Raw genomic sequence first — 13,545 nt, 5'->3', positions numbered from 1 at the left:
AAGAAACAATTTTTCTTGACTTCCCTGAGCTGAAAATTTTAATGAATAAACAAATATTAAAGGGAATTATCCACCTCAGGTAGAAACAGTAAATAAATCAGACAGATAACACAATGCCTCGGCTGAACAACACTAGTATTTGCCTGAAATCAGGAAACAGAAGTATTTAGAATATTGTTATTGACTAGGAATATTATCTCACTGTCGGGATTTTCATCTCGTTTGCACAAAACTTTGCACAAGAGTAGTGTTAAAAATGCTTTCCCCTTCACCCTAACCCCTGACAAGTAACTATTTTTACCCATTCCATAATCTATACAAAAGTAGATTTAAAGATGGCATTTATAAATCAAATAGGGAAAGAGTTTGCTAAGTAGAAATGTATACTACATGTCCTCCTGTATACTGGTCTTTTTAAGATTATGTATCCACTGTTTAAATGTATGAAGCACCAAAATATCTATTTAACTAAGGTAAGGAAAACATGGTTCAGTGGATAGCTTCCAAAGGGAATTAAAAATCTGCTCCCAGCCTGGGGACATTCCTTCACTTATCTTAATGGGAGTGAAATTCTGAATCTAACTCCTATACCCACACCTAACCCCAGGCTCACTCAGTTGGTGGGGAGGGAAAAAGTCCAGAAGGGTTTAAAAGATTTGATTTCCCATTCATGAATAGGAGAGACAAGGATACAACACATGCATAGAGATTCTCATTTGACTAGGAAGATACTGAACTAACAGGGAAAACCCTGAGACATGGTGGGAACTCGAGGCAGAATGCGGGCAGTAGTTGTGCTCGTTATTGGCAAGGGCCCCAAGAACTTTTCTCATTTCTAGCTGAACGGCAAAAATGGGGATGGCCCAGTATTAGCTACACAAAAGAAGACCCTCGGGTTTCACAAATTTCACATATGCAGTTTGGGCTATTTTTGAGTGGTACCCAAAATCCCTGATATGTTGGGTTTATATTTTTGCCAAAGTCTGTTTCAAACTGGTGTTACATGCGATATTCAGAAGTCAGTCACTTAGTTGGCCCATGAATGTGGCCAAGCCCACAGCATCTAAATTTCAGTGCTGTCGACTGACCTATGTAGTAACTCTGACAAAGTGATCGAAAGGTCACTTAGAATTTTGTGGTTTTACTCATGTTGTAGTGGTTTCTTTATGTTTGTGGTCTCCCAGACGTCCTAGGACATATGCCTACCGAATGCTGCAAATCTACTCCATCTAGTAGTCCATTAGTGCATCGTGGTTTCTTGGGTGCATCCCACAATTGATTTACAAGGGGACTGTGCCTGTTGAAGCCGGAGGAATGTCTGTAAGTCAGCCCGAGTTATCTCATCCAGGGAACTCAGAGTTAAGACTGCAAGGGTAAACATGATCCTGGCAGAAACACGTATGCTCTAATTTGGCAGACACGTCTGAGGATCAAGCAGGTGTATGTAGTCTAATAATCTGACTGGAGATGACTAATACTCAAGTATTCATCCGGAAATTTTATTAGTATCTACCACGTACTGGGCACAACACATCACTGAGAGCTTTCCCAGACATAGCAATGAATTGCGGTCCAGGTCACTTGGTCTGGGAGGCTTTAAAGGGCAAACATTCCCCTGAGGGATAGGCTGTTTTAGGAGCAGGTATTATTTGTCATGCTCTGAAGTAGAGACCTTGCTGAGATTTATTAAGCCATCGGGATGCCACCAGGGCCCTGATAATGAGGAGATCTACCCATTTTTTTAGCCAGGGTTTGGCAATGGGTACGGGGGATGCAGAAGACCTTCCCAGCATCCTACATATGGGTCTTACGCCTGGACATTTGACCATGTAGTTGCCTCATGCAGGAAGGGACGCAGAGAAACCAGGAATCTGTCTAAATAGATGGAGAAGTACTGGAAAAGCCCACAGGTGAGTGGTGCAGCCACTCTGGAAAACAGGCAGTTCCTTGAAATGTTAAACACAGAATCACCATATAACCCAGAGATTTCACTCCTAAGGGTACACCTGTGAAATAACAGAAAATATTGTTCCTGGAACACAGCTAAAATCCCTGTAATGTCCTAAGTGATAAGAGCACTAGAAGCATCTTTTGTTCTAATATTTGGTCTTTGACCCTGGTTCCGGGCCTAGAGCTCCTAAATCCCTTAGAATTTCCTGGGTGATAGGAGTGTGTGTTGTTCTAATGAGGCAACTTTGGATGGGCTCTTGGATAGCTTCAGGATGGGGGCTGGTGACCTAGATGGTCAAGCCACATGATTAGAAGCTTATAACTTTCAGCCCCATTTCCCCATCCTCTAGGAAGGGGAGAGTGGCTAAAGATTAAGTTTACCATTGCTCCTACCTGTGTAATAAGGCCTACCCAAAAGTTTGGGGCTTGGAGAGATTCTGGGTTGGTGAACACATGGAGGTACTCAGGGAGTGATGTGCCAGGAGAGGGTGCGGAAACTCTGTGCCCCTTCCCACATACCTAGCCCGTCGTATTTTTTCGTCTGGTTATTTATCAGCATCTACTATTACACCCTTTATAATAAAACAGTAAATGCAAGTAATGTTTCCCTAAGTTCTGTGAGCTATTCCAGCAAATCACAGAGCCCAAGAAGGGTTTCACGTTATTCCTATTTATAGCGGCTTGGTAAGAAGTACAGGTAACAACCTGGGACTTTTGACTGACATCTGAAGTGGGGGCAGTCTGGTGGGATTTAGCCCTTACCTTGTAGGATCTGACACTAACTAACTCTAGGCAAATAGTGTCAGATTTAGTTGAGTTATAGGACATCCAGTTGGCGTCCAAGAAAATTGCTTGATGTGTAGAAAACCCACATATCTGGAGTCAGAAGTATTACGAGTGTATGAGTGAAGGAAAACATAGACAGTGTTTTTCCCCATACAATAGCCAAGAGAAAAGAAAACATATGGCCACACAAAAACTCATACACAAATTTTCACAGCAGCATTAGTCATGATATCCAAATAATGGAATCAATTCAAATGCCCATCAACTGATGAATGGATAAACAAAATGTGGCATGTCCATTCAATGGCTTATTCAGCTTTAATGCTGACTGAACTCCTGATTTATGCCACAACATGATGAAACTTAAAAACATGGTAAGTGAGAGAAGTCAGTCACAAAATGCCACGTAGTTGTGTGATTCTACAGGCAAAACTCTAGAGACAGAAAGTGGATTAGTGGTTGTAAGAGGCTGGAGGAAAGGGAAACAGGAAGTGACTGCCCATGGGTTTCTCTCTGGGATGACAGAAATGTCCTAGAAATTAGATAGTGACGATGGTCACACAATTTTGTAAATATAATGAAAACCACTGAACTGTACACACACTTTAAAAGGATGAGCTTTGGGGCGCCTGGGTGGCTCAGTCGTTAAGCGTCTGCCTTCGTCTCAGGTCATGATCCCAGGATCCTGGGATTGAGCCCCGCAATGGGCTCCCTGCTTGGTGGAGAGCCTGCTTCTCCCTCGCCCACTCCCCCTGCTTGTGTTCCCTCTTTTGCTATCTCTCTCTGTCAAATAAATAAAAACAAATAAATAAATAAATAAAAGGATGAACTTTACGGTGTGTGAATCATACTCAATGTTTTTAAAGGCCCACAGATTAGAAATAGCATGGTAGAGTCAAATAACTGGGAAAGTTCTGTGAAGCCAGTCCAAAAGTACCAGAAGTGTAGGGTTGTGACAGAAGGTGAGGCTTGCGAGATCCAGAGTTATCAGTCATGAAGAGCCCTGTCAATCTCCCACTGGGAAGGCACTGGAGTGCTTTAAACATGGTGGTGAGGGAAACCAGATGTGTGTTAGAAAGACCATCAGTGTGGTGTATTGTGGGGCGTGGACTAAAGAGGGGCAGGGTTACAGCAAACCTAGGAAGGGGCGATGGTCTCTGGAACTAGGGAGGGGACAGTGGGGAATAACAAAACAAGCAGAATGAACAAAACAAGTAGAACTTGGCAAGTGATTGGATATGAGAGATGAGGCAAAAAGAAAAGCCTAAGCAGCTGGGCAGACAGCAACGCCACAGGGAACAGGGAATAAGGGAAAACCCCTAGGAGGAGACTGGTTTAGCAACAAAGGAAGAAGATGGGGTTTGGCAAGAACAATGGGATTTAGATCAAGGAGAGACCTTAAGTAGGTAGTTGTACAGCGGACTTGGAGTGAGAGATGTTGGATGGAGATTTCTATGAGGGACACTATGGGGTACATGTACACATAGGCAGGCACACACACACCATACATGCACACACGTGCACACTCACACCACCTGTCCATATAGATGCTTAATAACTTTCTAATGAATGACTGCATACATTACAAAGTAATTTAGTATCAAAAAATTATCATCTGCTTATTAATTTTTGGTACCTATCTTGCTTGCACCAGGTTTTCACCTCAGATTTACATGCAATTGTACTTCACAAAAAAGAACTTCCATCACATTTGCAGTGCATTCATATCCACTAATTACTGTGCAGCTGTAAGAAAGATTTGTTCACCCAACTGAAGGAATAAAATGTACCCTCATACATAGGAGAAGGCAGAAGACTTTTCTCTTCCAAGAAGACTTGGCAATTTAAACTGAAAAATAAGGAACTAGGGAATCAGACAAAGGGAGGAAGGGGACCGGCTATGTATGCAAGGTACCTGCAACAAACACAAAAATATGCCAAATTTATAGAAAAGATAAAACCAAAATGTGAGAAAGAGGGAAAAAAACACATAAATTGACAAAATAAAACCAGAAAAGAGCTAATTCTCCACATCCTGATATATCTGCAGTGCACTTCCCAGACTCGTCCTAAGCTGCCGTCACCAGGACATATTACAGACCCACAGTGTCTGCTTGGAAAGGCATTTATAACTTTCAGTAAAATATGCTGAACCCAGACTATAATTGAGAGAATATGAGTTAACAATATCTTTATGACAGAATACCGCAAAAGAAGTGACATACTTTATTTTAAACACATATTGTAACTTGAAATAACGGCTTAAGGGCTTAAGTGAAGTACTATACAACTATGTGAGATTTGTTCATAAGAAATATTTTTATTACATTGCTCTTGGCACTGCTAATTCATGTGAAAATATTTTTCTTAATTAAATTAAATGATCCTCCAAGAATAACCCATCCACTACTGATTTTGTTTACATCAAAAACAAGTTTATACTATAATTATTGTGTTATCTGAAATTTCAGAAAAGAAATGATCCAATGGCCTAAATCCAAAATTAAAATAAGGTAAAATCTCCAAAAGTTATCCTACTACCTTTTCCCTGCTAATTTTTCTTAAAAGCTATAGACTATGACAAAAAATTTAGAACATGAATTCAAGAATTAGTCAAAAGTTTTCTAAGTGAAAACTACTTTATAAACCATTAGACTTCTAGAAAAAAATATACCAAAACATGAACAATATCTAGACAGTTGGTCTTCAATTTTATTTTATTTTATTTTTTTCATACTTTTCTGTATATTCTGTGAGCATCCATTATTTTTATAATAAAATATTTTATTCTGAAGCATAAACCTTTGTATTTTCCATCACAATTTTATGACGCTTACCTTTTTTTCCCAATCATTATTCAGAGATTCTGTACTCTGTTCACATATCTTTTTTAGCTCTGTAATCTGGTTTTCTTTGGTCTCTCTGATAACTTGACAGTCACGTATAAGGGCCTGAACTGTCAAAAATGATGAAAACATAGTTAAGCCAATTCTAGCTACCTCATAAGAGTCTGATGACAAAAAATATGGTTCACCAGTTAACAGATAGTTCCATTTTTCTGCAAGTCTTCTCAATTGTCTAAAGTATCTCTTATTCCTTCCTTTCTCCATTTCTGCTACCACAGCCCTGGTTGAATCCATTATTACTCACTCTCTAGACAATTTTAACAGTGTGCTGGTCTTCATATCATTCCCTTCCAGTGGGCCCTCCACTGCTTTGAGAGGCCTTTCTACAGTGAAAATCCAGCCCTGTTACTCCCAGACTTGAAATCTTTCTGCAGCTTCCCTCACCTAAAAGGTAAAAGCCAAAAATCTCTAATATGGAAAACAACTCATCATGATCTGACTGCTTCCTGGCCGTATCTCTCACCACTTCCATATTTTTAACCTTGTACTGTAAACACACAAACCTATCTGCAGCTTCCTGAGGCCATATTCTTTCATCTATTCACGGCCTAACTGATCATTTATTATGTGGAATGCCCGTCCCTCCCTTGTTGAAAAACCGCTACTTATCCTTGGTCTCAATTCGAGTATCACCTTCTTTATGACCCATTCACCAACCAGATTTCTCCCCTTGGAGGGGCAGAAAGCAACTCCTCCTCATTCCCAGGGAACCTCATCTATTTCTCCAATAAATCACTTATTACTTTATATGTTATAATGGCTTACTTGCCTATGTCCTGAGGAGAAAGATATTTCAACTTTTTATCTACAGGGCATAACAAACACTGCCACACAGGCAAGGACTCAAAAAGATGTGTCCTGGATACACAGATGGAGGAACTCATCATTCCAATATATCATTACTCCTGGATACGTTAAAATCATTGCGAAGGTTTATGTTACTGAAACAAAATAGACTTTAAATATATAAAACATTTCCCTTATAAATCATTTAAATTTCTATCTTCTTTTTTTAAAGAACTGTCGCTGATTTAAGTGAAAATTTGTTTAATATATCATGTAAAATAAATTCTGGAGGGTAAAATAAATTCAGTTGTACGTTTGCTTGAGTGTACTACTTTTCCTAGCTTACTGAATATGTTCTTCACTTTCTTTAAGATTGCAAAATTTTCATAAACATTTACATAGAAACTTCTTTCACTCATGTATCTCAACTATGCAACACAGGAGGGGGAAAGGCGAAGAATTCAAGTTAACCTAATATTAGTTTTTAGCATCTACAACATTTTAGTTCACAATCCCAAAATTAAAACTAAGATCTGTTTGCAATTCAAAAAGCCTTAGGAAATACTATTTTTAAACCTTAGGCATGTTTAAATTGCCTGGTTTGAATCAGGGTAAGAAACGAAAACCTAGAAAAAAATTTTAAATATTTTTGTAGCCACTGATATTTGGCAAAAGAACCTGAACAAATTTCTAATTACTTTCACCAACATTTAAGGCTGGAAATAAACCTAAAAATATCTATTTCATTAGTTAACTTATATACGTAATTGCCACCCTAAATTTCAAGGGCATTACCGTTCTCTCAGATACATTCAGGCTTGGCGGTTTGGGAGAGAGCCAGTAAGTTCCATAGGGAAACCCTAAACAGAAAGCTCTCCCGTCGCTTATATCTTACCATTCACCAAATCCTCCAAAATGTCTTCTTCCCTTCCACTCTCACTAGCCTCCTCGCCCCTGCCATCATTCAGGTATTCCGGGTCCTTATCACCTCACATGCAAAGTTACCAAAGCACGGAAGCAGAACATCCTTGAGTTGGAAGGGACTTTATATATTATTTATTCCAACCTCACCATTTCATAATGAGTAAGCCATAGCCCAGAACCCTCCTGATGTCATATAGCAGACATTGAACACCAGGGCTGGGATTAGAGCCCATGTTTCTAAGGGGAATGCACTCTTGCTCTCTCTCGCTTTCTCTCACTCTCCCTCACTCTCTCTCTCCTCATGCTGCCTCTATTATAACAGACTAGAAGCCAGCCTCCCTTTGTTTGGCACACCTACCGTTACCAGGCTACTTCTAAAGCATGAGGTCCTAAAGCTCACCTCTCAAAAATCTTCTCTGACTCTCCAGCATCAACAGGATAAACTTGAAACTTCTAAGTCTGGAATTCAAGGTCATGCTTAAGTCAGGACAAGTCCTGTGTCTAGTCCTTTGCAATCCTTCTCCTAATGCACGGGACCATCCCCTCCAGCCCAGCGGTTCTGCAGCATCCTTCCTACACCTGACGACACAGCATTCCTATCCCTGTACCTGGAACTCTTCTCTCGAACTAATCAAATCTTACAAAACTTTTAAAGTTCCTTTATCCAAAACATATTTTCATCAACACTCACTCTCTCTGCCTTCCCGTTGCATTTCAATGTTTAACCTACAGTCATAGTCAATTTTTACACTTGATTACATGCTTTCTTTTCCTTCATAATGGAAGTGGGAATGGGGAATACTTTTTAAATGTTTGTTCTGTCAATCACGATACCAGCATATACCACAAGGCTTAAAGTAAATACTTAATGCAATGAATTTTATTAGACCACGAGGAGTAATTTCCCTAGAATTCCCTGTGAAAGCCAGTAAGCTCTAATCTATAACCCACCAGGGCAGCTCCAGTCCAATAAGGACAGAGAATTAGAAAGAGGGAGGAACAGTGACAGACTCATTCAACTCCTTAACCAAACCAACCATCACTGCCGCCACCATCACCCATACATACACATACCTACACACACATACATACATACACACCACATCCCCCCCGACTTACCCCCACACACACACCACACCCCATACACACACCATACACACACATACACAAACCACACACACCATACATACACATATATACACACACCACATACCCCCCACAAACACACCACCTGCACATACACACCATACACACACACCACATACCCCATACACACACACACACACCACATACCCCACACACATACCCCATGTACCCCATACACACACATACACACAAACACACCATACACACCCAAATATACACACACCACACACCCTATATGTACACATACGTACACACACACCACATACCCCCCACACACACCACCTACACATACACACCATACACAGATACACACACACACACCCCATACCCCCCACACACGCATACCACATACCCCATACCCACACACACACGCATACCACATACCCCATACCCACACACACACCACCTACACATACACACCATACACAGACACACACACACACACCACATACCCCATACACACACCCCATGCCCCACACACACGCATACCACATACCCCATACCCACACACACACCATACACACATATCACACCACAACTTCATACACACACAGAGTTTTTTCTCAGTTGTATGAAAGCCCACATAAACATCCCCATGTCATGTTAAAAGGTCAAAAATAAAATTTTACTTGATACAGCCACTAAAATAAAATGGAAATGTTTTAAAAAAATTAATGTAACCATACAACATCACCTTTTTTTTCAAGTTTTCTAATAGTCTCCTCCATCTCATTTTGTTTCTTTTTGTATAAAGTTTTCAATTCTTCTATTTCATTATTCTTTCTTTCTAAAATCTGCAAATGAATTTAAAATGTTTTAGTAAACTATTTTTTATACATAGAACACATAACTTTTTAAAATAAGCACAATATTTTTTGCAAATCTCTCAGCTAATCCCATAAATGGTTTCCCAAAAAAAGATGTAAAAATTGTATTTTAGTGCACTGAGAAAATATCAAATATACTAGAATAATTGATTACTGAAAGAAATATGTTATCAGCTTCCAATTTTCATATATTAAGTTTTGAGAATATAAATAATAAATTAGGTGATTCTCTAAAATACAATTCAGAGATTAAAGGGTCATAAAGTAGCAGAGAGAAGCCATCAGAAAATCGGCATGTTGGTGCAGCACAATCCACCCCCCGCTGCACAGGGACAGAACAACTTCAGATGAGTGGTCCCTGGATCCTCCCTCCCTCTGGTGTCCTTTCTTTTTCATGCACAATAACAAGAATCCCCAGACACATGGGAAGATGAGCTGTATTAGGTTTCTAGTTCTGCTATTATGAATCAAAAAAATCAGTTCAAAATAAGTCAAAAATTGCATGAATATTTTACATCATTAATTGTATTGTGCCAGAAGTTTTAAATGAATTGTTTTATAAGATTTAATCATGATTTTATACTCCTAAATACATCTGTACACACATGCACAAAAAAAAAAGAAAAGAAGAGAAAAAGAAAACCTGGAGAAATAACCAAAATGTAGTAGCTAGCAAGTAGGACCAAAAATGTGCTAACAAAGGGGAAAAAAGAAAACCAAACTGAGGCAGGAGTATGAATATCCACTTTTCTTATGGTTGGAGTATATTTCCTATACACCCAAATTCAGCTTAAAAAAAAAAAAATGGCAGGGGGCATTATTCACCACCGTCTAACCAACTTTTTCTTAGTGCTTTTATTACCAGCATTTTACTTTACCTTTCATGGTTTTAGTTCCACCTCTAAGAATGATTGGTAAATAAGAAAAGGAGCTAGTTTGATCCCAATGTTCATAAAGAAGCAAAAAAGGAAAAGAATGTATGCAAAAAGGTAAAACACTCTAATTTTGTTCCTTCCCAATTCCTGACACTTAGAAAATGCCATCTAAGCAACAAACTGATGAATATACTTTCCAAATCTGGCATAAGATCAAGGATTTTATTTATATTTTACCTGGCGTTTCAAACTAGTTGCATTGCTTTCTTTTTTCATGCAGAATTTATTTTAAAAGAGAAATTCCTGGAAAGAATTTTATTATTAAATGTTTTTCTTAGAATAGATTTTTGTAATGGACATACCGAGAAGCCTATTTCAAACTCTATTACCGTGATTTTTCTAAATATATTTTTATACTTATTTATCTTATACATCAATAGATTCTATTTCATTTGGATAGATATTATATTAAAATTATATTACTAAATCTCTAACATATTTGTGATAGAGCTGTTTTTATCTAACCAATTTAAGCTAAGGTAAAATTCTAGTAAGAGCAGAAAGTAATACTGGCCTTTAAAATGTGAATAGGAAAGAAGAAAGAAAAAGGAAAAGGATTCAGTATTTTTTCTCTTTCTAATTTTCAATCAGTGGTTTCCTTCTTGTTGCTTTTAAAGAAAATGAGCCAAATAGGCACCTGACTAAATATTAATATATTTTCAGCTTTTAAGAGAGCTTGGGTATGTGATGTGTGGCCTCAAGTCCCTGCCACCATCTCTGTCACTCAGTTTTGGAAGGCTTTGCTGTGAAACAGAAAATGCCAAGTTTCTATTTGGATTAACTTTCATGTATTAAAATATATAAAAATACCACTCAGTTTTTTAAATCAATACTAAAATATACTAATCATTCAAATTCCATGTGGGATAACAATAAATTAATTATTGGTGCTGTGCCCATTAAGAAGAAAAATAAGTTTTCTTTAAAAGAGCAAACTGAAACATTAAAAGGCATAAATCCAATGAGCTAGTGAACAAAGAAGCCTATATTCCATGCTACCATCACAATACACGCAGTCTATACCAAACAGAACTAAATCCAAAAGTTCTTTTTCCAAGTAAAAAGAAAATTTTAATTTCCAGAAACCCAAAAGAATATCAGACTATCAGACTAAAAGAAATGCTAGTGTTTACAGCTGATCTCTTACTTCAGCTTTTACAGAAGGTAATGATAGAATGCAGATTACGGACTATAAGAAGGCCAGCCTTCAAACAACAGAGGAAGAACTAAAAGGCAATTGAAACCATAAGGATATTTACATAGACACATTTGTTTAGAAGATGAAGTTTAAAGATCAACTTTGGCCAAATTATTAATTTAGCAAATTCCATTTAAAGCACAGACTGTTATAAGTACATAAATAAGTGGATGGTGGGATGAGGGTTACAAGACCTAGAATATTCCGGCAGATACCCTACCTTCTGAACGTCAGCATCATGTTTCTGCTGCAGTTTAAGCTTCTCCTCATGACATTTAGCTTCCAGCATTTTTGTTTTTATGTCCAACTTCAAGAAAAACATTTTAAAGGTGTTATTAACATACTTTTCCCTTTGGCAAAAGCACACAAATTAAAATAATTCCCGATGTGACAGTATCATTTTCCACTTTTTTCTTATGGCCACTGGTCTAGAAATCACATCATCTTTTTTTTTTTTTTTTTTTAAAGATTTTATTTATTTATTTGAGAGAGAGAGCACAAGAGAGGGGAGCGGGAGAGGGAGAAGCAGACTCCCTGCTGAGCAGGGAGCCCGATGCGGGACTCGATCCCGGGACTCCAGGATCATGACCTGAGCCGAAGGCAGTCGCTTAACCAACTGAGCCACCCAGGCGCCCGCAATCACATCATCTTACCAAAACTTTGGTTACATTCTTTGATTACCTCCAAGCTAACTTTCAAATAAATTTCACTGGACAGGCAAAACAGAGAATACTAAATACAGATTCAGCAGTTATCCCCACCCCACTCCACCCTCAAAAGAAGTCCTCTTAAATTTATATTTTGCTAAATCCAATAGTAGTTTAGCCTTTGTTTACTATTTCTGAGCCTCTATGCAACCTTTTTACTTTTTTCTTTTCTCATATCTACATGCTCATTAAAACTACTCTTATTTACCTACATACTTAAATATGACAATTTGAGAGTGGATGTCCACAATTATGGCATATTACTGATAATCGCACATTTCTCTTAACAGATTTTCCAGTTCTGTCTCCTGGAATCATAGACCCTGACTACTTCAAGGAAGTAACTTGATCAATCCTTTCGAGCATTCATTAACAACTCCTATCCTTATCAAACCAACACCTACTGTACCAGTGCTCTGAGCGAAGCCAGCCAAAATGTAACCAATCCTTATTGATAATAATGGGCACATCTCAGAATTAAAAGAAAAATAGTGACAGGTTTTAAAATGAACAACATGAAATTGATTATCCCAAATGTGAAAGTGTTTGACCACCTGATTCCTTACCCTTTGAAAGAGTATATACATTGGAGTCTGACAGACCTCATTTCTATTTCGAATTCTAATCCCACTACATTAGCTGTTGTGACTTTGGGCATGTCACCATTTTGAGATTTTATTTCCTCTCCTGCTAGTTAAGATTAATTACCCTTACCTCAATGAGCTGTGAAGCTTATTTTCAATGATATCACTTAAGTAACTAGACTCAAGACAATGCTTGGCACAAAGTAGGTACTCAAAAAAATTAGTCTACAAGCTTCAGGAAAATTTTCTTTTAAAATATTACAAATGTACTGTCAAAATACTCTCTTGAAAATTTCTGAAATACACTTTATATTTTTCAATTGCTGTTTTAAAAAAGTAATGAATCTGAACTTAAGATAAACAGGCATTATCAAATCAACATAGTAAAATGAAATTTAAAACTTTCACAAACCAAAGTTAACACAATCTCATGATTTTTTAAACACTGAGTGGTGGAGGAAAGCAGTCATCCATTTACTACACACAAGGAAAAAATTGTGAATGCTTCCATTCTTTTGCCTCTAACTCCCTTTGTTACTTCTTCCTCATTTTAGCAGGAAGGGGGCTGGGTGGTCTAAGTCCATGTGAAGATCCTCAACAGAAGCATTTTAGGAGTCTATTAAAAAGTAATCAAACTCAAAAAAGCAATATAAGCAGGCTGGGCAGACATGGGAGACACAGTTCATTGCCATATCTTTCCCTAACACTTTCGAGAGAATTTGTCATACCCTCGGCTTCTGAGGGCCAGCCCTAAATGCCATGGATCTATGTTGCCATAACCCAACCCACCTCCTCC

The 13,545-nt window shown here is 38.2% G+C and overlaps 1 protein-coding gene across 4 annotated transcripts in view; it reads right to left on the bottom strand.

Annotated features, from left to right (window-relative positions):
* CEP112 (centrosomal protein 112) overlaps positions 1–13,545 on the bottom strand; it is a 422,424-nt gene that overhangs the window by 333,041 nt on the left and 75,838 nt on the right. For all 4 annotated transcript variants that reach the window (XM_078065962.1, XM_078065964.1, XM_078065965.1 and 1 more), the window contains exons 9-11: positions 11,679–11,765; positions 9,193–9,292; positions 5,574–5,692 (exon numbers count right to left, since the gene is read on the bottom strand). In XM_078065962.1, coding sequence (XP_077922088.1) covers positions 5,574–5,692; positions 9,193–9,292; positions 11,679–11,765 — 306 coding nt within the window. The remainder of the gene's footprint in view (positions 1–5,573; positions 5,693–9,192; positions 9,293–11,678; positions 11,766–13,545) is intronic.

This window comes from Halichoerus grypus, chromosome 2 (genome assembly GCF_964656455.1).
Source record: "Halichoerus grypus chromosome 2, mHalGry1.hap1.1, whole genome shotgun sequence".
Lineage (NCBI taxonomy): Eukaryota > Metazoa > Chordata > Mammalia > Carnivora > Phocidae > Halichoerus > Halichoerus grypus.
This window is presented reverse-complemented; position numbering and strand designations above follow the sequence as displayed.